Below are 26,523 nucleotides of genomic sequence, written 5' to 3'. Positions count from 1 at the left end.
GAAAACCTGCTGAAGGCAGGGAGGGACTGGGTCTTCTTTACCTTCATATCTCCCATGATGTCTTTCACACAGAAGTGAGGAAAGGCAGCAGAGGGAAAGAACCAATTTAAATGCAGTGTAAACCCAAGAAGAAATGGAAGACTTTAATGGATCAGGTAGCTAAACTGGAAAGGTGATTAAAAAGGTTTCACTTAAAAAGTCACCACGTCCAGAGGGTTTCATGGTCGACTTCTGTCTAACTTTTAAAGAATAGATGACACCAATGGATTTAAACTATTCCAGACCATAAAGAACTGAGATTTCTGTAACTAATTTTATGAATCCAACATAACTTTGATGGCAAAAGATGGCATAAAAAAGAAAATTATATGATTCTCATTAATGAATATTAGCAAATTTCATCCAGCAATATGTAAAAAAAACAAGTATGACTTCTAGGAATATGAGGGTAGGTTTATATCATAAAATATATCGGCATAATTTATTACATTGCAACAAAAGAGGAAAGAATACATTGTCAGTAGATTGCTGAAACGTCATTCAGTATAATTCAGCAGCCATTCCACAATTTAAATCCCTGTTACTAAGGTTATTTACCAAAATTCAATAACAACTGTCAGTCTAAGTGGCAAAATAATGCAGCCTTTCAATTAAAATGTGAAACCAGACAAGATACCCGTAATTCGCATTATTTTTCAACATTTCCTTGTTGTACTAGTGAATGCAAACACAGACTAGATTTATTTTTAAGTTATTAGTATAAAAATAATAGTTAAAATTTATTGAATGCTTCCCGTGTGCCAGCTGTTCCTAAGAGCTTTACGAATAGTAACTTATTTCATCTTGGCACCAGCTCTAAGAGATAGATGCCCTCCTGTCCTTCCACGTGGCAGAGGGGGAAATGCAGGCACAGAAAAATGTACTAACCTGTTCAGCGTCTCACAGCTGGGAAGTGGCAGAGCCAGACCTGTGAGCTCCTGAGCCTACACTCCTAGCCACTCACCTACACTCAGCAATCATCGGAAAAGAAGAAAACACCCTTCTTTACTGGTGACACGATGTTATATATCAAGAAAAACCAAAGTACCAGTTTCTTTTGAAAAAAAATAAAATTAGTAAGAGCATGTATGTGGCTTGCTATAAAATGGTTTTTCCCTGTACTGGGTACAAGAACCTAGCAATGAAGATGAAAAAAACCATACTGTTCTCAACAATGCCACAATTATAAGTTATTTGTGAATAAAGTATATGAGAAAGGCCAGGACTATATAAATATACGAAGTCTTATTGAAGGACATGAAATAATATGTGAACAAATAGAAATATGTACTGTGTTGTATGATGGGAAGACAACACAAAAATTTTTGTCAGTTAACTCTAAATAGTACAATTTCGTTTAGAATCCTCAGGATTTGGGGGAGAGGGATGAGAGGGAGTGGTAGATAAATTATCTTTAGCTACATATAGAAGAATAAATGAAATGTCTACAAGAGCCATTGAAGTATGGAGGAGAAATGAATTGTTGGGTCAGTAAAGGAACCTTGCTTTACCATATATCAGAATACGCCAATAAGCCATTGTAATAAAAATCAATATGATTTTGGCAGAGAAACAGATTAATAGACAGTACACAGTAGAGAAAGTTAATATCTGACAAAAGTGATATTTCAAATCAGTGGGAAAAGGATGCTAATTTATTAAATGCTGGCACAGTTAGTTACCTGTTTGGGAATGGAATTGGACTTCTGTATCATCCTATATATAAAAATAAAAATAAAAGAATTAAATGTATTATTGTCACAATTCCAGAAGACTATATGTATAACCCAGGGTTTAGTGAGGCCTTCTTAATTAAGATAAGAAACCCAGAAGTTATGAAAGGAAAGGTGGATATGGTTGACTATTACATAAAAGTTAACTACTTCGTATAGCAACACATATCATAAAGTCAATAGACAACAGAGTTATGAAGCTATGTCTGCAATGCAGATAGCAGCTCAAGTGCCAACACGTATAATACACAGAGTTCTTAAACAAATTCACAAGAAAACAATGACCCAGTAGAAAAATAGCCAAAGATATAAACAGGCCAAGAAACATGAAGAGGTGTCCGAATTCAGACGTAGATAGAGACATGCAAATTAAAGTAACTGAAACTCAAAAATGAAAGGAATTGCCAAATCTGTTGTTAGTAAAGGTATGGGGGGAAATTTTTTCTTATATTACGTGTAGGTCATATATTGCATATAAATTATAAATGTTTGAAAAGCTGCTGGGCAAGAACTCTATAATTAAAAATGCACATTCCTTTCAACTCCATTTCTAGACTCAATCTCATAGGAAACAGAAGCACTAGAATTTATTAGAAATATCTAATACGTATGAAAAATATCCATTGCAGCATTGTATAAAGTGGTGGCAATAAAGAAAAGAGAGACAAAGTTAATGTTTGTCAGGGGGAACTAGAATAAATTTAAGTACATCTGCACTGTGGAATATTATACAACTATAATAAAGAACTACTGCACTAATTGATTCAGAGGGATTTCCATGTGAATAAAAAATAAAGATGCAGATGTCAGCATAATATTGCATTTTTGAAAAGCAGGTGCATTTTGAAAAGCAGGTGCTCCTTAACTCTCCTTATTTGTACTATGCATATAAGTATGGGGAAAAATATAGAAAGATTATACCTCCCAGTTTCACATGTTAAAAGGCTGCATTTCAGGAAGAGTAAGAAAAAGCCTACCATTTACATAACCCGGTTTATGCAAAGTGTATGTGTGTGCAGGAGAGGAGTGGGACAAGTTCCAGGCTTGTGGGCCGTCTGCTGTGTTGTCAGGAAAGAGCAGCACGCTGCAGGCTGAGCGTCATCCGACGGCAGGCTCCCTGTTTGGGGCTTACAACCTCGGTTTAAAATCACTTGTATAGAGAATTAAATGTCCTGTTGTTCTAGATGGCCTCAGGCCCCCTGGGGAGATTAATGTTCAGGAATCCATGGAAAGTGCTCGCTGTGTTTTTAAAGCAGCTTGTTTGCCGCGTGCTAAAATGGCGCACACGACACATGCCGGCTGTCTCCGATCCTGATCTGATGTGATCTAGGCTTGGATTCTGGGGGTTGTCGGTAGGTGGTGCGGCCCCACCCGGGCCTGCTGCATCTCCATGCGCCCTCACAGCTGGAAAGTGGCAGAGCCGCTTTCAAGGACCAAGATCAGAATCGGGCTCTCTGTCCAATCCCTAGAAACCGCTTCCTGACAGATTCTGTCCAGGTTTACAGCTGTTTACAGTGGAAAGATAAGCCAGAGCTAGAAGTTGAGACCCATAGAGGCCTGGCTGTCCAACTCAGGATCATTTCATGCTCAGGCCTGGAGGAAACTCAGACTGAAGGCACTATTCCCTTTTATCCCCGGGCCAGCATTGGCGGGCTGTGCCACATTCCTGCCACAGACATTTTCCTCCTGTCCACCCAGAATTCCCCAGTGGAAGTATTCTGTGTGTGCCCAATGCCCAGTGGATACCTGATGGGCAGCAGGCACGCAGTGAATGTATTTCCGCTCAGCTAGCAGGGACTGACCCAATAAGCTGTGGCGACAGCTGTCAGAACTCTGAGTCGCCTCTTTGTGCCGTATCAGCAGCCTCGTGCTTTAATTTTCCACTTGGAACTGTTTGAGCTACATCCCATCTTTGAGTGGTAAGTGGCGGAGCCTCTCTTTCCTTTTTGAACCTTCGTGGCTGCCAAAGGAGGCTGGCGTGGGGAGCCAGCGAGACTGCGGGTGGAAGTCTTTCCTTCACCTCCCTCAGCTGCTCCAGTTGAAGCCGTATTACTTACCTCCGAGTCCATCCATCACTTCTGTGAAATGGGGATCGTCTTGACCCTGAAGTACTGCTGTCAAGATTCCACAAGATGACATATGCCAAGCTCTAGAAGAGTACTCAGTAACTTTCAGTTATTTCGCTTGCCATTTGTTACCCTTTTTATCAGGAATTCACATTATTCGGGAAAGCATAAGTAGGTAACATAGAGGTGTGGGTGGTTTTGAAAATGGCTGCAGTCACATCGAGCTGTTCATCAGAGCAGTCCTGCACATGGGTCACTCTGGTCTAGGTGAGTTGAGGACTAGTGGTGGCTCTTGGGAATCGGGATGGAGAATTCTTTAGACCTGTGGACTCCCACTTCCTGTGTCCATTGGCCCCACTCATGAGGCCGAGTCATGTGCAGTCACTGACAGCCAGGCGGCAGCCAGTGCTGCCAGGTGAGGGAAGGAGATGCTGTGAACAGAGCCAGAGCCTTGAGAGAGCCTTTCAGGGCTGCTTGTTTGCGGCCTCCCCGCTAGACCAGTTTTTCCACTTGAAGGAAGAATATACTGGGTATGTTTGTATTTCCTGACCCAAACCAGCCATTGACGTCAAGCATTACCTCTGTTGTTAAGAAGTTACGCCTTTGTGTTTTTCTCGTCTTCAGCTTTGCGTGTTTGGGGCTGCAGAGAACATTTATTTTTACCAATTTTGAATCAAGTGATATCATCATCGTGCATCTGGATAGCACTTAACGTTTTGAAACTTTTCTTATGTGTCTTTTTATGTTATCCTTGTGACAGCCTTGTGAATTAGCTCTTACAGGGAGACCCCTATTGTTCTTGTGAGGAAACTGAGGCTCCAATGGTTAAGTGACTTGCCCAGAGTTGCACAGTTCTTAAGCAGTGGAGCCGAGACCAGCTCCCGGGTCTTCTGACTGGGGGTAGTGGGACGTTTAGAGTGGATGAGGGAGCAGGTTTAGAAGACATTCCTCCAGTCATACCATTGTTTTCTTCCTCTTTCCCTCTGGTTTTCAGTAAGGTGAAACATTCCGCCTTTCCCTGAGAATACCAGTTGAATTGTATCAGAGTTTTATGAGACCTTTTATAATGCGAGCCAAAGGCCTTTTGGGGATAACTTCCCATCATTCATCCAAGCTTCACATTTTATATCTAAAGACCTGCAGTGAACAGGTGTAAGGAGAGGAGCGAGGGAGTCCAGGAGTGGCTTCAGTGGCCTGAATAGAAGGTGCTATGTGCTCTGAAAGGGCTCCGGCCAGCCTCAGGCCTGAGGTGACACACACGTGCCTCCTTGGAATGCTGAGCCCCCCTTTAATTCTGCACTTAGGAGGAAGGTGTTGGGAGGTTTGCAGGGGAGCTGTTTCTGGAGAGCCTAATGCTTGTTAGTGGTGCTCAGCTGCCTCTGTTGGCAGAACCTGCACACTGCCCAACTGCAGCTGTTGGTGCAGTGGGTAAAGCTACCCACCTGAAAGCCTTTTCATTTTTCTGCCCAAATGGCATACTACTTCTCCCTCCCTCTCTTCCTTTTTCCCTTCATCCCAGGAAATAGGGACCAGTTCTTTTCTTAAGATTGGCAGTTTCTCTGCTGTTTGTAATGACAACAGAGTCATGTGCCAAAGCTTTCCCCAAACACATCACAGGCCCAAAGGCTTCTGGATGGAGCACCGTGAAAATCACTACTTGTAGACAGAGGCTATGGAGAGGAATTGAGTATAACTAACTGGAAATTCGTTTATTTGAGGACCAGCCGTGCGCATGGTGCAGCGCTCTGATAGTGTATTGTTGAGAGTTAGTGACAGTGAAAGGATGAAAATACTGTTGAACGGTGGCTTAGCAGCTTTGTGACCCTAACAAAGTCACTTCAATTCTCTGTGCCTTAGCTTCTTTATCTGTAAATGGGGAAAAGAATAGTGCCCACCTTGAAGGTTTGATGTAAAGATTAAATGAGCTAATAATACATGTGAAATGCTTAGAAACGCCTTGCGTAAAGTAAGTGCTTTGTAAATATTAGCCATTATGTAATTGAATCAGTGTTATGTACCAGGCTGTCAGGGAATTATAGCCATGGCAGCTGTTGCTGTTGTCATTCTCATCATATTTCAGACATGTGAGCGTTAGAAATTAACATCTTTGAAAATAAGAATTCAAAAATTAGTTTAAAATTTTGGTCTTCTACAATCATGTAAAGACAAACATTTTAAATTTTGGACTGTAGAAATTCAGTTTTTGATAATTTGTGATTTAAAACAATAAATTAGTTGTCCTATTCTATTTTAATTTAGTGGCCTTTTTTTATTCAAATGCCAATTGATGATTTAAAAGATTCTTAAGGACTAAAGCCAAAATCCAGAAAGTTTAATCTGTTGTCTAATGGGAAATTCCTTTAGAAAAAATATTTTTTTCTTTTCAAGTTATGTGTTTCTGAAAACCAACTTGTTCTTAGATAAACTATATAAATTGTTTTTAGTAAGTTTTGAAAATATGATCTTTACTTCCTTGTGGAGAGGTAGAGTTTGGAAGAGATGAGAGTCATTTGAAAGGGCCTCCTTATGATGCCCACATATCTTTGAAAAAAGAGTTAAACAAACATATTTAATAATGTAAATTACTGTATGGGGCCTTAAAGTTATACCTTTATTAACCTTTCCTTACAATAAGTAGACTACTAGACACCCAAGTAATACAAGTTACTATAAAGAAAAATATCCAGACAATTTATATAATAGTATTTTAGAATTCTTTCTTATTCACTCTTAAAATATTAGGAAATGAGCCATAAATCTGGTATTAATACAAAACAAGGTATAGATGTGGTCAGTATTTAACCTTAGCAGTCATAGTTATTTGCAGAAACATCTGATCGTCTCCATTATTTAAGTAATTAAAAATACGCTATGTAATCCTTTTCTATAAAAAAATAATTTGAAAACATTAGCTATTAATTAGGGAACTAAAAATACTATTCTAATTACTAGAGAAAGCCGTTTTCCATCGCAATTTCTTGTCAGTTTCCTGGTTGTAGATCTCCCTTGATCTCATGCTCACCTGCTCTTTCTGTTTTCAGTGATTTAGCCCTGCGGAATTGTTTTCTCACCTCGGACTTAAATGTGAAAGTGGGAGATTATGGAATAGGATTCAGCAGGTACAAGGTAAGCCAAAGGTTTAAAGCTTCTGTCCTTAATCTGATTTAATTTCATAGTCGTGAGGTGGTAATACCACCGAATGCCACTCCATTTTTGGAAGAGAGGGGTAAGCATCTTGGTTATACCGCCTTTTTGGAGAGGAGTGGGTTCCAGTCATTTTAGTGGTAGTGTTGGCTTCTGATGTGTGGTTTGTCTAAATCCCTGGCTTTGTGCCCGAGGTTTTGTGACAGCTTTCCAAATGCTTCATTTAAAAAGACGTATACTCAGTGTAATTGATATGGATTGATGGTGCACAATAATTTAGTATGCACATGGGCATTGTAATTACCACTTGTATAGTAAAATATACACGTCAGTATTTCTCTGTTATGTGTTCAGTAAAATTTTGGCTCAAATTCAATAATCTTGAGATTTAAGTTTTTAAACTCTGTCCTAAATATATCCCCATAGAAATCAAGAAGCAGATGAAGTTTTTATTTGTGCGTGTGCGTGTGTGTGCGTGCATGCATGTGTGTGTGTGTGTGTGTCGCCCAGCTGAAGGAGGAAGCTTGATGTGGGGCAAAGAATGCAATTTCCTGGCTCCCGTGCTGTCACAAGACCATGGAAAAGCCACTTGGCCTCCATTGTCTAAGTAGCAACATGAGGATAGCTGTTCTGTCTTACGGGGTTCGTGTGACAGCCAAAGAGGTCATATTTTCACAGTACTTCGTAATCAAAAATTGTTATGCAAATATACGTTGGCCACTGGTCTGCATAATAGCTGTAGTGTCTTGAGTGCTCGCTGTGTACCAAGCACTCCGAGGTACTTGCCTACATTATCTCATTTAATTAACCCTCATCATAAAGGCAGGTGGGTATTGTATCACCCTCATTTAACAGATAAAGAAAAAGGCCCAGCATATTTGTTTCCTGCCCAGATTTACCTAGCTGGTAAACGGGTGAACACGGACTTAACAACCCAGTCTGTCAAATTCTAAAGCCTGTACCTTATTCATTAACGGAATCACTCCCCTATTCCGCGCATAAGGCCCAGCTGGTTTGCTCAGAGTCTGTGTTTTGTGCGTCAGATACAGCGTACCTTCCTTTTCCAGGAAGAATGAGTGAGTGTTTGTGGCTCAGAGACCAGGAGGCTTCGGAGAAACCCTCAGCTACCTTCTGCCCAGAAGGTCTCTCCATCCCCACTCCTTTCTCTGATAGGTCTTTTGGGTTGAGTATGTGTTTTCTGAGAATGGCCTGGAATGAAATCATTGAGCTCACCAAAAGTGTAATGGAATTCAAAATTCTGTATGCTTTCTAACAAAACAGGAGGATTATATTGAAACAGATGACAAAAAAGTTTTCCCTCTGAGATGGACTGCTCCAGAATTAGTAACCAGCTTTCAAGACAGACTACTAACTGCAGATCAAACTAAGTACAGTAACATTTGGTATGTACTGTTTTACTATTCCATTAGGCTTTTGCATATAAAGTCCTAACTTCTTTGTCCTTGAGTACTTTCCTAAAGAAAGGTAACTGAATAAAATGTAGGGACACAGAGTGTCTGATGTTGTGAAAAAGACAATTTATTGACATCATGGCAATAGTCACAATTGCAATGATATAACTAACTGTTTGCATATTGCCATTCTTACCCATTCGATAGTAATAAGCTCCACAAAAGCGGGAACCAAGTCTACTTTCTGTGCCTCCCACAGGGCCTGGCATGTAATACATTTTTAATAACTATTGAAGTGAATGAAAAAACAGAAAGGGGTGTGGACTATTGTATAACACTGTGATTTATAGGAGGTTAGTTAAATGGAAGTTGAAAAAAATGTGTCTAAGTCTTTGACTAACAATTTCTATTCAGCTTTCTTCATTTATATCTGCATTTTGTGTGTGTGTGTGCTGTTGTCCTGCTAACTGTTTTTTCCTCTTGGTTTGGGTGCTATATACTCTATTCCTATACTTTTATTGATTTTCCTAGAAATTATAACATGTATGCTTCACTTACCTTAGTCTAATATTAGTTCATATCTTGGCCCTCTTTCTGAACAATACAGGGATCTCAGAATGCTTTAACTTGGTTTCACTGTACAAAACACACATACACAGCTATATGTTGTTGTTGGGTATTTTAATTTTTTCTTTTAACCCCATAGGCGTTATTGTTGTTTTTTAGCATCAGTGTTTGTTTAGGTGTATCCAAGTACTAAGATCACTTTGTTTTTCATTCTTTTTGGTTTTTTCTCTTAAATCTCAGACATTTAATCTGGGATTACTCTCCTTTTGCCCAAAGTGTGTCCTTCAGAATTTCCTTTAGTGAGTGTCTGCTGATAACAGACTCTCAGTTTTTTGTAGGTCTGAACATACTTTTATTTTCTCCGTGTTCTTGAAATACATTTTTACTTGATGACAGTTATTTTCTCTCAGCATATTGAAGATATCATTCTACTGTCTTCTGGCTTCCATTGTTGTTATTGAGAAGTCAGCTGTAAGTCTACCTAAGCTCTTTGAAGGTAATGTGACTTTTTCTCTCCGGCTGCTTTTAAACTCTTCTCTTTGTCTTTCGAATTCGGGGTTTTTGTTTTTGTTTGTTTTATAGTTTCACTGTGATGTATATGGATGTTGATTTCTTACATTTTTCTGCTTGGGATTTATTTGGTTTCAATCTATAGGTTGATGTTCTCTGTCTGTAGATTGGTGGTGTTCTCAGCCCTTAACCTTAAAATACTGCCTCTGCCCCATTTTCTCTCCTTTTGGAAGTCTAATTAGACATGTTTTATGCCTTCTTGCTCTGTCTTCTGTCTCTTAATCTCTCTTTTATATGTTCCATCTCTTTGACTCTCTATACCACATTCTAGATAATTTTCCAGACCTGTGCTCCAGCCACTAATACTCTTGTTTCTTTTTTAAATCCCCTCTTCAGCTGTATCTAGTCTTCTATTAAATCTGCTAAGTTTTATAGTTCAGTTATTGATTCTTCAGTTTTGGGAGGTCTGTTTGATGTTTAAAAATTTGTCCCAGAGTTTTTAATAATTGGGTGATGATCTACCTGAGGTAATTTCAGTATCGGAAGTGCTCGTGTATTCGCCCTTGCTGCTTGATGGTGCCTTGTTTCCTGGGGGACTTTTTTTGTGGTGAGGATCTTGGAAATCTAGACTCGAGGAACATTCCTCCAGAGAGGCCCTGCATGTGCGTCCGTCCGTGGGGCACCTGGGTGTCCCCAGTGCCATGTAGTAAGGGCCAGCTGTGTGGTTACAACTTCTTAGGGACTACTCCCCGACACACACACACACACACAACGTTCACACCCATACACATACAGGCACACTCACACACACACACTCGGACTTTCTCATAGCACCTCAGTGCCGAGGCAGCTTACCTTTCCGGCTCCTGAAGGGGCGGTAGGGATAGGTTTGTTCCCGCTGTGAGGAGGTCTTTCTCTGGGACCCCTTATCTTGGGCAGGCACAGGGCTGTGGACTGGCCACCCCCACCCCCACCACCACCCCCATCAAGCCTCAGAAACCAAAAACACAGAAGCCCAAATTGTGTGCTTCAGCAGATGCTGCAGGCAAAGGAGGTGTTAGCGACCTCCTCAGTTCTGCATGCGCTGGGCCTCGTCCTGGGAATGCCCTGCTGTTTCAGCTGTTCTTTGATGCCTTGAAAGAAGATGCATTTTATGTTTCATCCATATTTTTACTATTCTTAGCAGGGGGATTGACCTGAAAACTTAGCCTCATTTGCAGGGACAGAGCCCTCACCCCTTGTTTCTGACAATTGGAGAAGTCACTGGTGGCAGGGCCAGAGCAGTGCCACATTTCCCTGTGCCAGGGGTGAACGAGAGGGACCTTTCTCCAAGAGTTTGGTGGAAGAGGGATAAGAGCTACAGGACATTTTTCTTCGCAGAATAAAGAGGCTCAAAGGTTCTTGAGGAGGCATGAGCCAGCGCCAGGTGAAGACTTGAATAGACAGGACTAAGAGGAAACGGTTGTTGGTGATAATTTCACAGGAGACGGGACAGGGTAGGATAGAGAGCTCCGGAGCCAGATGACCTTGAGCAGGAGACTCCTCTCATTTTTCTCTGTGGCCTGTCTGAGGAGATAAGAAAGGGAGGCTCAAGAAAGGTGCTAGAAGTGGTGGGGTGGAGAGTTGAAAAAACCCGTGCTTCCTGTTCTCTGAAGACGGTCAGATGGGGCTGGAGAGGGTTTTGGAATGGGCCTTACTGGGAGAAGGGCAGGGAGTTAAATCAGGGATTGGGAGAAAATGGAGACAGGTAGAATTATACACCCAACGTCAAACTAAGCTTGATGGTGATAACACTCATTTTGCCATTGATCACACCCCACCGTTGTGGTCTGTAGCATTTCACATGAACTTCTTATTTTCCTCAGTTAAATTCTCTTAAATTTCTTTTATATCCACGGCGGCCCTCGGCCCCAGCAGTTCTGTGCCATGGAGAAGGCACCTCTTATTTCTTGGGTTGGATTGGGAACTTTGGGTCCTTTTATTTCCTTTGATAGAAATGATCTCTCAACTTAGATACTGAATATACTGATTTTTTTTCACTGATTTGTGAAAGTAGCATAAGAGAATTGAACTCGTAAGTTATATTATACAATGTCAAATAAACTTATGTATTCAATACAATTTACTATCCAAACAAGCAGTCTGGTGGGTATCGATCAAAGTCATGTAAACCGTCAATACCCAAACCTGGTGGGCTTCAGAATCACTAGGGAGCTTTTTAGAAAGACCATTTGCTAGGCCGCACATGCACCTACCAGCTAAGAGTCCTTGGGGGTGGGTCATAAATACCAACATGTTCATTTAAAGCTTCCCACACGACACAGATGAGCAGCCAGGTTTGTGAGCCACTGCAGGAAGTAGGACACTGGCATACATGAAAATGCAATAAATGGTGGGAAAGACATGCAGAGACCAAGTAGAGGAGCTGAAGGGTTCATCTGACTTGAGCAGCAGAGCCCATCTCCATGGGGACAGAGCACTGGGCATCAGTGAGCGGGGCTGGTAGGGAAAAAGGGCATTCCTGCCTGTGGTAGCCGCTGAACCTGGAGGCAAGAGGCTGGGGCAGGTGGCCCCCCAGGCACACAGAGAGGCGCAGAGTATTGGAGGGAAATCCCTTCCTAATAGCTGCACAACCCAAACCACTCAGGAAGAACTACAGCAAGAAACGTATGGGTCCCCCAGGGAAGAGTTGTCCACGTCAGGATTCCTCTTAGGGATTTTCTGATGTTTACTTCTGTTGTGAATGGAATTGTTTTCTACCAAAAACTCGGGATTGGGGATATTTATCTTGTATCTAACCATTTTGCTGAACTCTTAACTCATTCTAATGCTCCTTCAAATAATTTCTTGAGTTTGCAAGTCGAGAGTCATATTGGCTCCTCCCTGTGATTCTGCCTGCTATCGCTGCTTCGTACTTTTCTGCAGTGGCCAGAACTTCTAGAGTGGTATCCAGTAGCAAATATGAGGAGGTGTTCTTCTTGTGGTTCTCATTTTCGTGGACATCTCTCTTTTTTTAACCATGTTTTTAACCATGTGCTAGAGGTGTCTTTAATAACCTTTTCCGTACACACCTTGTCCTTAAAGTTCATAGTGACTGTACAAATAAAAATGTGGGTGTTAAAAATTCAGCATCGAAAGGGAGAAAGAAATAACCATTTTCATTTTTCCGCAGGTCCCTGGGTGTGACACTTTGGGAGCTTTTTGATAATGCTGCTCAGCCTTATTCCCACCTTTCCAACTTAGATGTTCTCAATCATGTCATTCGAGAAAGAGACACAACACTCCCGAAGCCCCAGCTGGAGCAGCCTTATTCTGATAGATGGTTGGTAACTTCCTGTTTTGTTTTGTTACCTTCAAAAGATAAGGAAATCCTGTTTCCGTGGATGTTAGTAATATATTCTCAATTTTAAAACAATAAATGTTATCAAAAACAATTATTTATATATTATTTGTGACTGATTTTAGAATTAATATCTATTTATAAAATTTAATGTTATTTTTGAAAAATGTATACAACTAGCAGAAATTTATATATTATTTGCAGTAAGAAAAAATGTGAAGTCAACTAATTAGAAAAATCAACAGTAAGGGCATTTGCTATTGTGGAATTGTTTTTAAATGAAACTGTTCATATAAGTGGCATTTAGTATGTAAGAAAAGAGATAGCTTAGAAATGATAATATTTAAATTGGCAGTTGGAAATAATTTGCATAATGTTTTTGGAAAACAAATTCACTTCTTATGATTCTTCAGACCAGTTCTTACTCCATCAGGTTTACCTCTCTTTAGGCCTCTGTCTGTTCCCGTGTGCCTGGCTGGCATTACCCCTGAAGCTTGGCATCCCTTCATGTAGGCAGTGCCCAGCTCCCCAGGTTGCTAGAACCTTCTCACCGAGGATAACTGCACATACACACTATAAATTTAATACTTTGACATTGTTTTTGTCCTCCGTTTGTCTCGTGGCTGCAATTTAAGATGTTGGCCGTATTCAGCCAACCCTTGGGAGATCCAGCTCTTGGTTGCTGCCTTGTTTGGGCTTCATTCTCTACTCATTTCCCTCCATCTTCAGCTCCTTTTATGATCTCAGGAAACCATGTGCTGTGGAAGACTGTACTGCTACTGTTTATCGGGGGAGTAGTTAGAGATTAGTTCCAATGGTCTTTGTCCGTGTGCACTCTCACAAAATAAAGTGAGTGAATCTAAAAACATTAAGACATGCGCATTCTTTACTACACAGAATTCCTGTGACAATTGTTTTAAGAGGAGACCATGTTAAAACTTTCTAAATTCATTTAGCTCCATGGATAAACACCAGAGGAACAGATGACGAGGCAAAAGAATTCCGGTGAAACTGTGAAATGTCTTGAGAACACAGAAAAATAGTGGGCCAGATGTTGTCTTTCTTAATTTCCTCTTTCACCATGATCTCACCATGAATTGAACACATTCATGTGGTCAGCAGTGATTAAAGTGTAGAAACTTCTGTGGTGTTGAGTTGGCGTAAGGGGTCCTTGTAAAACCTTTTCTTACTTTAAAACAATTTATTTTCAGTCCATTAATGAGCTGTCCTGTGTCTCTCAGGTATGAAGTTTTACAGTTCTGTTGGCTGTCACCAGACCGGAGGCCAGCGGCCGAGGACGTGCACAGACTGCTCACCTACCTGCGGATGCAAAGCCAGAGGGACTCAGGAGTCGACTTTGAGCAACAGTGGAATGCTCTTAAACCAAATACGAACAGCAGAGACACTTCCACCAGCGCGGCGTTCCCGATCCTTGACCACTTTACCAGGGATCGGCTCGGTCGAGAAATGGAGGAAGTCCTCACTGTGACTGAAACCAGCCAGGGCCTGAGCTTCGAGTATGTCTGGGAGGCAGCGAAGCACGATCACTTTGACGAGCGCAGCCGGGGCCCCCCAGACGAAGCCTTGTCCTACACGAGCATGTTCTTTCCAGTTGAAGTGTTTGAGAGTTCGCTTTCGGATCCCGGGCCTGGGAAACAAGACGACAGTGGCCAGGATGTCCCCATGAGAGTCCCCGGAGTGGTCCCCGTCTTTGATGCCCACAACCTTTCTGTCGGAAGCGACTATTACATCCAGTTAGAAGAAAAAAGTGGGAGCAACTTGGAGCTTGATTACCCCCCTGCACTACTTACAACTGAAATGGAGAATCCAGAAAGGACACGTGACGAGGTGCCCCAGTTTCTGACACTCAGACATCTTGAATTTGAGGAGTCCAGCACGGATGAGGATTTCTTCCAAAGCAGTGCAGACCCCAAAGATCCCGGCATACCCGAGGATGTGCATGTTACCAGGGGCCCCGAGAGCCCTTTCAACAACATATTTAGTGATTGTGACAAGTCGGAGGATTTGCCCAGTCACCAAAAAATATTTGACTTAGTGGAACTAAATGGAGTTCAAGCTGACTTTAAGCCAGCCAGTTTAAGTTCAAGTTCAGATGACTCCAAAGAGTCAGGAATAACATGCCACTTGGAGAAAGAAAAGCCCCGGAAGCTTTTTGACTGTGAACCTCTTTGCTTAGCAGAAAACCTTATGCACCAAGATAATGTTGGTCGAGTGAGTGTTCAAGAATTGTCAGAAAACTTTTTATTTCTTCAAGAGAAGAACTTACTGAAAGACGCGTTGTCTAGCAAAGAACACATAAACAGTCTTCAAGCAGAACTTAAAAATGCTGGCTTTACTGAAACTATATTAGAAACGCCACATAGAAACATTTTAGATACTGAGCTCCGGTTTGCTGACAATAAACCAGACTTTTCTTTGTTGCAGGAAAACCTAAGCGCAAAGGGTAAAGATACAGGTGTGCTCAAGGACACTCTGAACACCTCGTTGCCACCTTCCCCGGAAGTGCAGGTACCTTCTACCTCGCTCGAGACAGAAGGAACGCCTCACAGTATACCTCCAGAAACGATTCCAAAGCAGGGAGAAACCACGCCCGCGTGTGGAGATGCCAGTAGCCACGACGACGGTCTCTGCCAAGAAACGAACCCAGAGTCTGTGACTGTCCCTGTTGAAATTCCCTCGACTGATGCCAAAACGCACAGCAGTGGCCACAGGTCCCAGGAGCTAACTCACCAAAGTGAGGCTGCCCCGAGACTGACCCCGAGCGACGCAGGTCTGGTTGCGGACATTTCTGCCAGTGAAGTGAGTACAGGGGGTAGCGGTGTTTCAGAGCTGAGACAAGACTTAGAAAACCCGCTGCTTTCAGCAGCCCATCACAGGAGCAGTCTGCTGCAGGAAAACTCGGAGGCTGTGGAGACTTGGAATCAGCTGAACTGTAACGAGGCTGCAGAACAGGTGGGCTTGGCGTCTGCCCTTTCCTCAGACTCCGCCAGCCAAGACAGTCTGTTAGAGGACAGCTTGTCAACACCCATTCCAACTTCAGAACAGTCGGTGGAGACCCCAGATTCTCTGGATTCGGTGGACGTCCACGAAGTTCTGCTGGGTTCTGTAGGCTCTCACACGCCTCAGAAACTCTTGCCCCCTGATAAGCCTGCCGACAGTGGCTACGAGACAGAGAACTTGGAGTCCCCTGAATGGACTCTGCACCCTGCTCCCGACGGCGCCTCAGCCTGTGACGTGACCGCGGCAGGTGGTAGTGGTCCTGGAGGGCCGTCCCCCAACCCCATCATCGTCATCTCAGACGCTGCCGATGGCCACAGAGGTACCGAAGTGGCCTCCCAGAGCTCATACCGAGACTCGGCATATTTCTCAGACAATGATTCTGAACCTGATAAGAAGACGGAGGGGCTCCCAGGAGCCTCCCTGTCAGCCGTGGCCTTGGTACCGGATCAGCTCCCGCCTCAGCCACTCATTCCAGAGCAAAGTCCTGGCACCAAGGACAGTTGCCCGGAAACCAAAAACAGCCAGCCAGACCAAAGTTATCCATCTGCTTTGCCAAATTCCAGTCTCCTCGAATCAAGGGAAACGTCAGAACCAGCACTGACGGACGTTCCTGGGGAGCCACATCCTCCTGAAGACGAGGCTGGCAGCCCCTCGAGTTTGTTGAACTCAGAGCCGAGCAGCGGTGATGACTTCGAGGCCCAAGAAGAGCGGCCCTGCTCGATCGCGTCCACCGGGACCAACACCAACGAGCTGCTTGCGTTTGCAAAGTCCACCCTCCACTGCGGCAGCCCCTCGGCCCTGCAGGGGGAGAAGTCCTTCTCCAGTCACTCGGAGGGCCCCAAGCTGAAGGAGCCAGACATCGAAGGGAAATACCTGGGGAAACTGGGCGTGTCAGGGATGCTGGACCTCTCCGAGGATGGGATTGACGCGGACGAGGAGGACGAGAACAGTGACGACTCGGACGAGGACCTGCGGGCCTTCAGCCTGCGCAGCCTCAGCTCCGAGTCGGAGGACGAGAGCGAGCACCCCGTCCCCGTGATCCTCAGCAATGAGGACGGCCGGCATCTGCGGAGCCTGCTGAAGCCGCCGGCCCCCGATGCCATCAACCAGCTCCCGGACGACTGGAGAAAAGAAAAGAAGGCCGTGACGTTTTTTGATGATGTCACAGTCTATCTGTTTGACCAGGTATCTGTTACCTCCAGATTGTCGTGCTAGAGAATTCCAAAATGTGGTAGGAAATTGAATGTGCTCTATTGTCCTGATTCCCATTTTGAAGCCGCAAATCATAATTTGCTTTATGATTACTCAAAGAAAGCAATCTGGCTTTGACTGCAGTGACAGCTCCAAGAATATGCAGAAATGTAGTTTTCACAGGGAACTCCTATGAAATTAAGGGAAGGAGGCCTGGATGCTCTTCCTGGGTCTCCTGGCAGAATCCTACTGAAACCGCTTTCCCTTTCCAGACCAGACTGATATCTGATGATTAGCAGTGCAACCAGCATGCAGGTGCAAGCTGGAACAGTCTCTGGCTTGGGAGTGGCCCTAGAGACTCAGACCAGTGCCCGTGGGGCGGCGACAGGGTCTGTGGCCCACCTGCCCTCCTCCCTGCTGTGGGGCAAGTGGCCTGCTGTGCCCCAGTCAGTGGACTCAGACTTTGCCTTCTTTAAAAATGAAACAGCCTGCAATTCAAGTATTTTTTTAAGAAGATAGTCTTTGTTGAGTAGCCCTTGAATTTGCCCTTGAATTTGCTTCTTGAATCAGCTTGATTGTAAGTAAAGCTCAGTTAGTTACAGATACATCTGAGCGGGATCCCTTTATGTTCTAGAAGGTGGGAGAGTTGCTGGCCCTTGTCTCCCTTGGTATTCGTCCTCAGAACAGAGGCTGCCACAGCCTCTCGTTCTGCATCGTGCCTCTTGGGCCCTGCTCTTCAGACTAGTTTTGTCTTTTCAAGTGTCATATAAATGGACTCATACATCATATAACCTTTTGAGGCTGGCTCTTCTTTCAGCATAGAATTCCTCTGAGATTCATCCAATTGCATGTATCGATAGTTCCTTTTTCATTGCTGAAGCAGTATTCCCCAGTATGGATGTACCAGGTTGTTTCACATTTCTCCTCTGAAGGACAGCTTGGTTTTTCCATTTTGGGCCTTTGAACAGTTGTGCGCACGTTTTTGTGTGGACGCAAATTTTGTTCTGGGATAAACGCCCAGGCGTGTGATTGCTAGGTTGTATGATGAACTGTTTCCACAGTGGCTGTACCATTTTACGTTCCCACCGACAGTGTATAAGAGAGTCAGTTTCTCTTTATCTTTGCCAGCACTTGGTAGTGTCGTTATTTGTTATTTTTCCGGTAGGTATGAAGTCCTATCTAATAGTGCTCTTAAATTGCATTTCCCTGTCAGCTAGTGATGTTTCATGCCTTTTCATGGGCTTGTTTGTTTCATGTGCTTATTTGCTATTTGTGTGTCCTCTTCAATGAAATGTCTCTTCTTTTGCCCATTTTCTAGTTGGATTCTCTTTGTTTTGACTTTTGAGTTTTGAGAGTTCTTTATAATTCTAGACATGAGTCCTTTGTCAGATATGTGGTTTGTACATATTTCCCCCAGTGTATGGTTTGTCTTTCACAGAGCAAAAGGTTAAAATTTTGATGGATAACAGTTTATCAATTTTTTTTCTTTTATGGATCATGCTTTTGGTGTCATGTCTAAGACCTTTTCACCAAGCCCTGTATCCCAAATCTTTTCTCTTTTCTCTAAAAGTTTTACGTTCTTCATTTAGATCTATTACATTTTGAGTTAATTTTTGTGTAAGGTTTAGGTTGGGGTTCATTGTTTTGCATTTGGATATATATCCAGTTGTTCTAGTACCATTTGTTGAAAAAATAACGCCCAGCCATTGAATTGCCTTTGCACCTTTGTCAGAAATTAAATGACCATATTTGTATGGGTCTGTTTGTGGACTTTTTGTTCTGTTCCACTGATCTGTATACTTACCCCTTTGCTAATACCTTGTGATCAAGTCTTGAAATCAGGGAGTGGGATTCCTTTATCATTTTTCTTCCTTTTCAAAATTGTTTTGGCTTTTGTAGTTCCTTTAATTTTTCATGTAACTTTTAGAATTAGCTTGTCTGTATCTAAAAAAAAAAAATCCTACTGGGATGTTGATGGCAGTTGCATAAAATCTATAGATCAATTTGGGGAGAATTGACATTTTTACTATGTTGAGTCCCACCCAGTTCATGCACATAGTATGTTTCTTCATCTGTTTAGTTTCTTCTTGGTGTTTTGTTGTTTTCAGCATACAGCTCCTCCACATGTTTTGTCAGGTTTATACCTAAGTATTTCATTCTTGAGGAGCTGTCGTAAACGGTAATTTTTAAATTTTGGTTTCCATTTGTTTCTTGCCAGTAGATAGAAATGTGATTGATTTTTGTGTGTTGACCTTATATCCTGCTATACTCACTATTAGCTCTAGGAGGGTTTTTGTTGCTGCCCTTTTAAATTCCTCATGGTTTTCTAGGGATAGGTTTATTTCTTCCTTTCCAAGCTTTATGCCGTTTATTTCTTTTTCTTACTTTATTGCAGTAGCTAGGACTTCCAATACCATGTCGAACAGGAGTGATGAGAGTAGACGTCCCGGCTTTGAACCCGATCTTAGGAGAAAAACAGTCAGGCTTTGACCATTGATTAAGATATAGGTTTTTTTGTAGATGGTATTAATCTAGTTACGAAGGTTCTCTTCTAATGTTAGTTAGAGAGAGTTTTTATCCAAAATGGATGTTGAATTCTGTCAAATGTATTTTATACATCAAGTGATAGGATCATGTGGTTCTTCTGGTTTATATGTTAATATGATAGATTACACTGATTGATTATCAAATATTGAATCAGCCTTGCCTCCTGGGAATAAAGCCCACTTGGTGGTCGAGGATTTTTATGTTTATGTCCATAAATAGTATTGGTAGTTTGGGGGGATGTTTATTTGCTTGTTTAAGCTGATGGGCGTTGTTTGTTTTTGGCACCATCTTTGGTTTTGATATCAAGGTAATGCTGGTCTCATAAAATAAGTTGGGAAGTATTTCCTCTTTCTGGAAAAGATTGTGTAGATTTCTTTGAAGAACTACGTTTGGTTTCATGGAGTATTTTTTCTAATTTTATTGATTTCTGCTTTATCATTTCCATCTGCTTGCTTTGGATTTATTTTACTCTTTTTCTAGATTCTTAAGGGAGATGCTTAGGATTTGAGACCTTTCTTCTTTCTAAATTACCGTTTAATGCTGTAAATTTCTCTCTATGTACTGCTTTAGCTGCATCCCACAAATTTAATATGTTGTACTTTCATTCAGTTCAAAATATTTTCTAATTTCCTCAAGGCTTCCTCTTTGGCCCGTGGATTATTTATAAATATATTAATTTTCAAGCTTTCTGTGGGTTGGGGTTCCACTTTCAAAGCCTTTGCTGTACTGTTTGAGCTCTGTAAAGTGGACACTGCTGTGGAGAGAGAGAAAGCTCCAGAAGTTCTTTGGTTCTGATTCTAGAAGCAACAGGAGAAGGGGGAAGAAATCCCCCCCCTATTTTTTTCTGTTCTCTCGCTCTCAGCCCCAGCAGTCATCCCAGGTGGCAGCAACAGGGTGGCAGTCGCCTGTAACTGAGAGAGGTGAGCATCCTCTCCACCTGGAGGACTGTGACCCCAGGAGAGTAAGGAGAACCCTCAGTGCTTTTCCTCTCTCTGTCCTCCCCCTGCATAGCTGCAGAAAGCATGCAGGGTTGGTGTGGTAACAAAGGTCCCAACTTTCTGGCCGGAAGGCCCAAGACATCAGAAGGTATCAGGGACATCATGGAGAGGGAGGAACTCAGAAAAGCAACTCCGTCAAGTTGCTCATGAGCTACTGGCTGGCCTCTGAGCTGCTCCTGCTAGATCTGACCCTAAACCGCACACTCAGACTTGGAGACCTGAGCTATGGGGGAGACCAGGGCCCCAAGGTCCAGTCTAGCCAGGGGGTGGCACGCCTATGGGACAGATTCTGGAGTCTAGGCCAGGAGCTATGGACCGAGAGTTGGGGGGCTAAATTCACTGCTGGTTTGGCACCTGAATCCGGCATTCTTCCCCAACCTGCCTGCTACTGTTTACTTTTCAGACACCTCAAGTAGCCGCGTGGCTCATTCTGCCCGGGTCTTAGAGCTGCGTTCCTTGGGGGAGACAAGGTTGTGTGTCCCTATCCCACCCGTCCCAGGAGCCACCTGCTTTAAGATGAGCATTTCACAGCCGATCAGTCAGATGCGCTGCTGGCCTGTGAATCCTCCACTGGTGGGCTCTCATGAGCAGGAACTGCTGATGCGAATTTCTGTTTGGCTTTTCAGGAGACCCCAACCAAAGAGCTGGGACACTGTGGAGGAGAAGCGTGTGGCCCCGAGCTGAGCAGCCCAGCACCGGCGTCAGCAACCCCCTACCTGAGCAGGGGCATAAATTCCGAAAGTTCAACTGATGAAGAAGGTATTGCACTTCCTTGACAGGTTGAAATAGCAACTAAAAAGAGTGCATTGTGATCATGTAAACGCGTCAGAGGGTAACCACATGCTGCATGAATGACCCCCTTAGGACACGGGGAGCACTTTGTCGTCTGTTGGGCTGGTGTTCGCTGATCGGCAGGGCACACCTCTGTGTTTGCACTCTCCTCTCTTTATCATGAAATGATAAAAGGACAGTTCTTTTTTATTTTGTACTTGTAGGTGGAGGCTTTGAATGGGATGATGATTTCTCCCCAGATCCTTTCATGTCAAAGACAACGAGTAACCTGCTTAGTTCCAAGCCTTCTCTGCAAACATCAAAGTACTTTTCGCCCCCGCCCCCGGTGCGGAGCACGGAGCAGAGCTGGCCCCACACGTCTCCCTACTCCAGGTTCTCCATTACTCCTGCCAACATTGCCAGCTTCTCTCTCACACACCTTACGGATTCGGACATGGAGCAAGAAGGTGAGGATGGCTGTGCGGGGGCGGAGGGGTACAGCCGGGGAGACCTCCCCACTGGACGTGATGTGTAGTATCAGATGCTTTCCTGGTATTTGCTGAGTAAATTCGAAAAAACTCTTTGTGAAGCTCTCAGTGTGCTCTCAGGACCACATCCTGCCCCCCCCCCGCCCCTGTCACTCCACAGGCCTCGTACTCCTCGCAGGTGTCCCCTCGGCTCCTGCTGAGCCAGTGGCCTGGGCAGAGCAGAAGCGAGCAGTGTGGCTCTGGGTCACCAGAACTTGCCCCAGCAAATGCTCCCCCTTTTCTTCTCCCCTTCTTCCCTGTTGCTATGAGCCACCTGGCCCCCACCTCCACCTCTTGCTCCCAGAGAGAAGCAGCTCTGCAGACAGCTTATGCTCTTAAGAACACTTGGCCCTGGCTTTGGGATTGAGCCTAAACGTGCTCTGGCTTTTCTGGGGATGTTGATTTTGCCATTAAGTCTTGGTCTTAGTGCGATCCCAGAAGGCCTGAGTGGAAAGTCATGGGCAGGGCACATTTGAAGTCACATTATCTGAACATGTGGATCCTTTTTTCCCCTTAACAAGATTGGAAGATAAACGTTAATAGGCACTTTTTTTTATTTGAAGTTTGCAGATCAAATAAGAGCTGGGAGATACAAAGAGTTTTCGTTTGTGTTTGTGCTGTGCCTAATTGTGCCGATTAGATAGTGCCCGTGAGCTAACGCTCTGTCAGGGCAGCAGACGTGTGGAGATCAGAGCTGATTTGTTCCTGTGCCCTAAACGTTGACATTGAACCAGCGTGTGAGCCGAGCAGATGTGTTTGTGAGTCTGGCAGAAAGAAAACGTGGGGCTGGGCAGGTGCTGGATGTCCACCTGTCTAGTTTCAGTTCCTTCTTCTGCAGCGCAGATCAGATGCTATCCACACTATTTTTATCTGTGACGATCGTGTTAGAAACCCAGCTTTCAGAATTGTACACCTGAAATCTATGTAACTTTACTAACCGTTGTCACCCCAATAAACTTTAATTAAAACCAAAAACAAACAAAAAATCCCAGCTTTGCTTGCTGTCTCCCAAATAGGAAGCAGTGAAGATGGAGACAAAGATTAGCGGGATGCCAACGCACTCGGATTCCAGGCTGCTTCCCAGGGCGGTCCTGTGCTGCTGGCCGGGCAACGCCACCCACGCGACATCTGCTGAGATGGGCAGGGAGAAAGACTCAGGAGGAAAGGGAGCCAGCGCCCGGCTCCGTGGGGCTCAGTGCTGGTGCCCACGGCAGGAAGCCCGGCTGGGGGGGGCGTGGTCCTTTCCAGCCATTGGCTGCCCCGCAACAGCTCTCGCCGACCGGAAACACTGGCCCGTGGAGAGCTGGGGGCTCCCAGTTGTTTCTGGTTTCCACGTGGGGTGTTGTCTGTCCACACCTGTGCATCGGTCTGTGGAGGGCCTGGAGGACACACGGTGGGAACTGGCACCAGTGAGCCGTATTTATTATTTTTAAAAAAATCACTAATTGCTTTCTGTAATTGCACTGTGGATAAATGTTCTGAGAGTCCCTGATATTGTACAGAATCTTAACTTATTCAAGGAAAATAAGGCAGGTCAAGCTGGTGCTATCCACTAGTTTGATTGTTTTTCTGTTTTATAGTTTGTTTGCTCTGCATGGTACCTGTAAAGCTTAAATATTTTGAGTGTTATGCCGTCCTTAGAATTGCTGGAACTGTACATATGGTACTCTTTCATAAATGATCAATGATTCCGAATGTTAGTGTTTTATGTCCTTAGAGGAAATATTTTTGATGAGTCCAAAAAGGCTGCTGTGTTTTGTGGACTGACTGAACCCCATTTGGTCTCTTTTCTGAGGGGGTCCCCTGTAGCAGATGAGGCTTCTCGGAGGCCCTGAAGGGCTGTGCAGCCCCTCCGGGTGACTCTCCCACCCTACTCCCCAATTTTTTAAAACCCTTTGGGAAAACCCTTTTAGGTGCACCCGAGAACTCAGCTGCAGGTTAGAATGTGCAGGTCCCCTGGCCCCTGTCCCGGGGAGCCGAGCGTGGCCCCAGAGGGACTTCCCCTCCAAGCCGGCTCTTGTGCTTGGTTTTTAGAAGCACAGACTTCTGTGGCTTCAGTGTCCTCCGAACCCCTTTATCCCGGAAGGGGCAGCACACCAAGGGAGAAGCTGCTCCATGGGGGCTGAGGCAGCAGAGAACGGCGGGAACTCATTCTGTTTGTAGAAGTTCAGCCCCAGTGTTCAGCTGTCACTAACCTCCAGAGCTGAATTTTCGCCTCAGAACCTCTGCGAGTCGTGTCATGTCCAGGCACGGCTGCTCTCTGTAGCCCAGGAGATCCACTCCCTCCCACAGCTGTGAGCAGGGACAGGGACGGCAGCAGAGCCTCTGCAGCGGGCATGGCCTCCTGGCCAGGACCTTGGGCGGCCCTGCATGGCCGGCCGGCGCACCCAGACGGCTCCGAGGCGCATCGCACTGACCCTGCCCTTCTGCTTTCAGCACCACATTCTCCCCTCGCTGTGAAAGGGACCCAGCGTGTCCGCTGTCACCTCATCATGTTGGTGACCTCATTCTGCAGCCCTTGAGTTCTGGGACATCGGCAAGTTTCCCGGGGCTGGAGCAGCATAGCAGCGCTGTGCTGAGCGTGGCTCGGCCTGTCCGCCATGAAGCCCCGCGCTGCCCTTCACCCCGCTGTTTTCCGGTGCTGATATGCTTTCCTGACTCCAGAGGAAGGTAACGCCAGGTTGACGCCCCGGGCCCAGGCTGTCACAGGAACTCGCGTCCTAGTGCAAGACGCAAACATGTATACTGGCTAGTTTCCCTAGTAAATAATGACCTTTACTATCAATTCGGGTTCAGGCCACTAACTTTATGCAGAGCAAGAAAATCCAGACTAGCAGAAGGGCCCCCTTCCCCCCCCTCCCCACCGGGGGTGAGCGTGGAGCAGGGAAACGACCCCGGGGTGTGCACATTGAAAAAAGGTAACAGGGCTTTAGAAGGTGATTTTTGCCAAAATTGTCAAACTCTCAATTTCTTGCTATGGAGACTTCCTGAGCTTTCTAAATTTTTACATCAACCAGCGTGGGTTAGAGAGAATTGAGGTTTTTTTAATTATTAAGTTTAAGGAGTTCAGATTTAATGACTGAAATCAAGTAGATCCACAGAACGTATAGTCTATACAGTCAGCCCAGGATAAATGTAGTATTTGGGAGCTGTACATTTTCCACTATGATTAAAGGGATTTTAACAACATAATTCCCATTTTAATTTAAGTCTATGTCACTCATAATTGCCCCCAAGAAAGCATTTTATACATTGTTTCGGGGGTGGGTTGGAGTAGTAGATCTCACTGGGGGAGGGTTGCATGGTAGGGAAGATTTTATATTTATAATAAACGTGAGTTAATATGTTCTTTGGAAATCTTAAGCAATACACAGGAAATAAATTATGTACATTAAAATTTTCAGCCCATTTTTGAAATGTAAGCATGTGCTTTGTTGTCTCAGTTTTTTTTTTTAATTCAGTTGGTTACCAGTAGTGGATTTTCAAACTGTACTTGCTCTAGTAAGTTGCACAATGAAACAAATCAGTGGATTCTCTTGGTGATACGGGTGAGGTTTGTAATACCTCACCCAGACTCCCTCGGAACCTACGAGGTTTTACTTAGTCTAACTTTGGTGGAGTTTACGTATTTTAAATCCTATAATAAAAATAATCTAACCTTCATTTCCTTCCTAGCTAGATGCTAATTTATGTTATCAAATGACTCTGCTGTAACTCAGAAAGAGAAATGTAGAAAAGGTGTTCCCAAATCTTTCTGAAAAGGACTGTGTCTGGGTAAGAAGCCATTCATATTAAGGGTGAACAAGCTCAAGGAAGCTGAATTGAAAACACTTCCATTCTATTTTTAAATGTACCTACAATTGTTTCTATAGAAATGGGTTTATCTAAGAAAAGTCTTTGTATGTCTTGCTGCCATAAAACGCCTTTCAAATGGAAACCTCTTCCTCTTAGTGACATTTTCCATAGGGTATTTGTAGGGTTGGTTACTTACTGCATGTCTGTCCTGAGGGCCCGAGTGTAAGGGAGGCAGCTAATAAGATTTATTCAACTCAGCCCTTAATTTTCACCTGAAAGTTCCGGAAGTGAACCACAGGTTAGTCTCCAAATGTTGGGCTTCAGTTACAGGGGCTTCAAGATATTAGCCTTATGAGAAGCAGCCTTAAAAGAAGAATGGCTGTACAGAGTTACTTCAGATTTCAGTCTCAAAAATGATATTCCCGAGTAGTGATGGGAGTTGGCTCAAATTTTGACTATTAAAGAAAATTCTCTTTAGTATATAGATCAATTCTTAAAGGTGTATTGACAGTATTGAATTTCTAACAACTTGTTATTTGAATGGCTTGAATATGCCAGTTGCTCAAGCTCTCGCAGACCTGGGTAGGTCTTAGCGGTGCACGGCTGTGCGTGTCCACTGTTAATTCCGTCCGCAGATGAGGAGGATGGGGCAGGCAGACCTGTGAGGTTTCCCTGATGTGCGTTAACACAGTCGCAAGAGGTTCATGGCAATATAACAGTTAATGAACTTTCATTTAAATTGTGTACATTTTTAAATTGTAAGATTTTTACTGTATATTGATGCATAGTGTGATCAATAAATTGCTTGTAATTTAAAAACTATTTAATATTCAAATAAACATAGTTATATATTTATAAACTC

At 43.8% G+C, this 26,523-nt stretch overlaps 1 protein-coding gene across 2 annotated transcripts in view; it reads left to right on the top strand.

Moving 5' to 3' along the window:
- LMTK2 (lemur tyrosine kinase 2) overlaps nt 1–26,523 on the top strand; it is a 72,218-nt gene extending 45,695 nt beyond the window's left edge. For both annotated transcript variants that reach the window (XM_081035907.1, XM_081035908.1), the window contains exons 8-14: nt 6,880–6,964; nt 8,264–8,385; nt 12,644–12,793; nt 14,053–17,017; nt 21,195–21,327; nt 21,564–21,806; nt 22,883–26,523. In XM_081035907.1, coding sequence (XP_080892033.1) covers nt 6,880–6,964; nt 8,264–8,385; nt 12,644–12,793; nt 14,053–17,017; nt 21,195–21,327; nt 21,564–21,806; nt 22,883–22,911 — 3,727 coding nt within the window. In that variant the 3' untranslated portion in view covers nt 22,912–26,523. The remainder of the gene's footprint in view (nt 1–6,879; nt 6,965–8,263; nt 8,386–12,643; nt 12,794–14,052; nt 17,018–21,194; nt 21,328–21,563; nt 21,807–22,882) is intronic.

Source organism: Rhinolophus hipposideros (assembly GCF_964194185.1).
Source record: "Rhinolophus hipposideros genome assembly, chromosome: 23".
NCBI classification, from domain to species: Eukaryota; Metazoa; Chordata; class Mammalia; order Chiroptera; family Rhinolophidae; genus Rhinolophus; species Rhinolophus hipposideros.
Note: the sequence above shows the minus strand (reverse complement) of the source record. Positions and strands in the feature narration are given on the sequence as shown.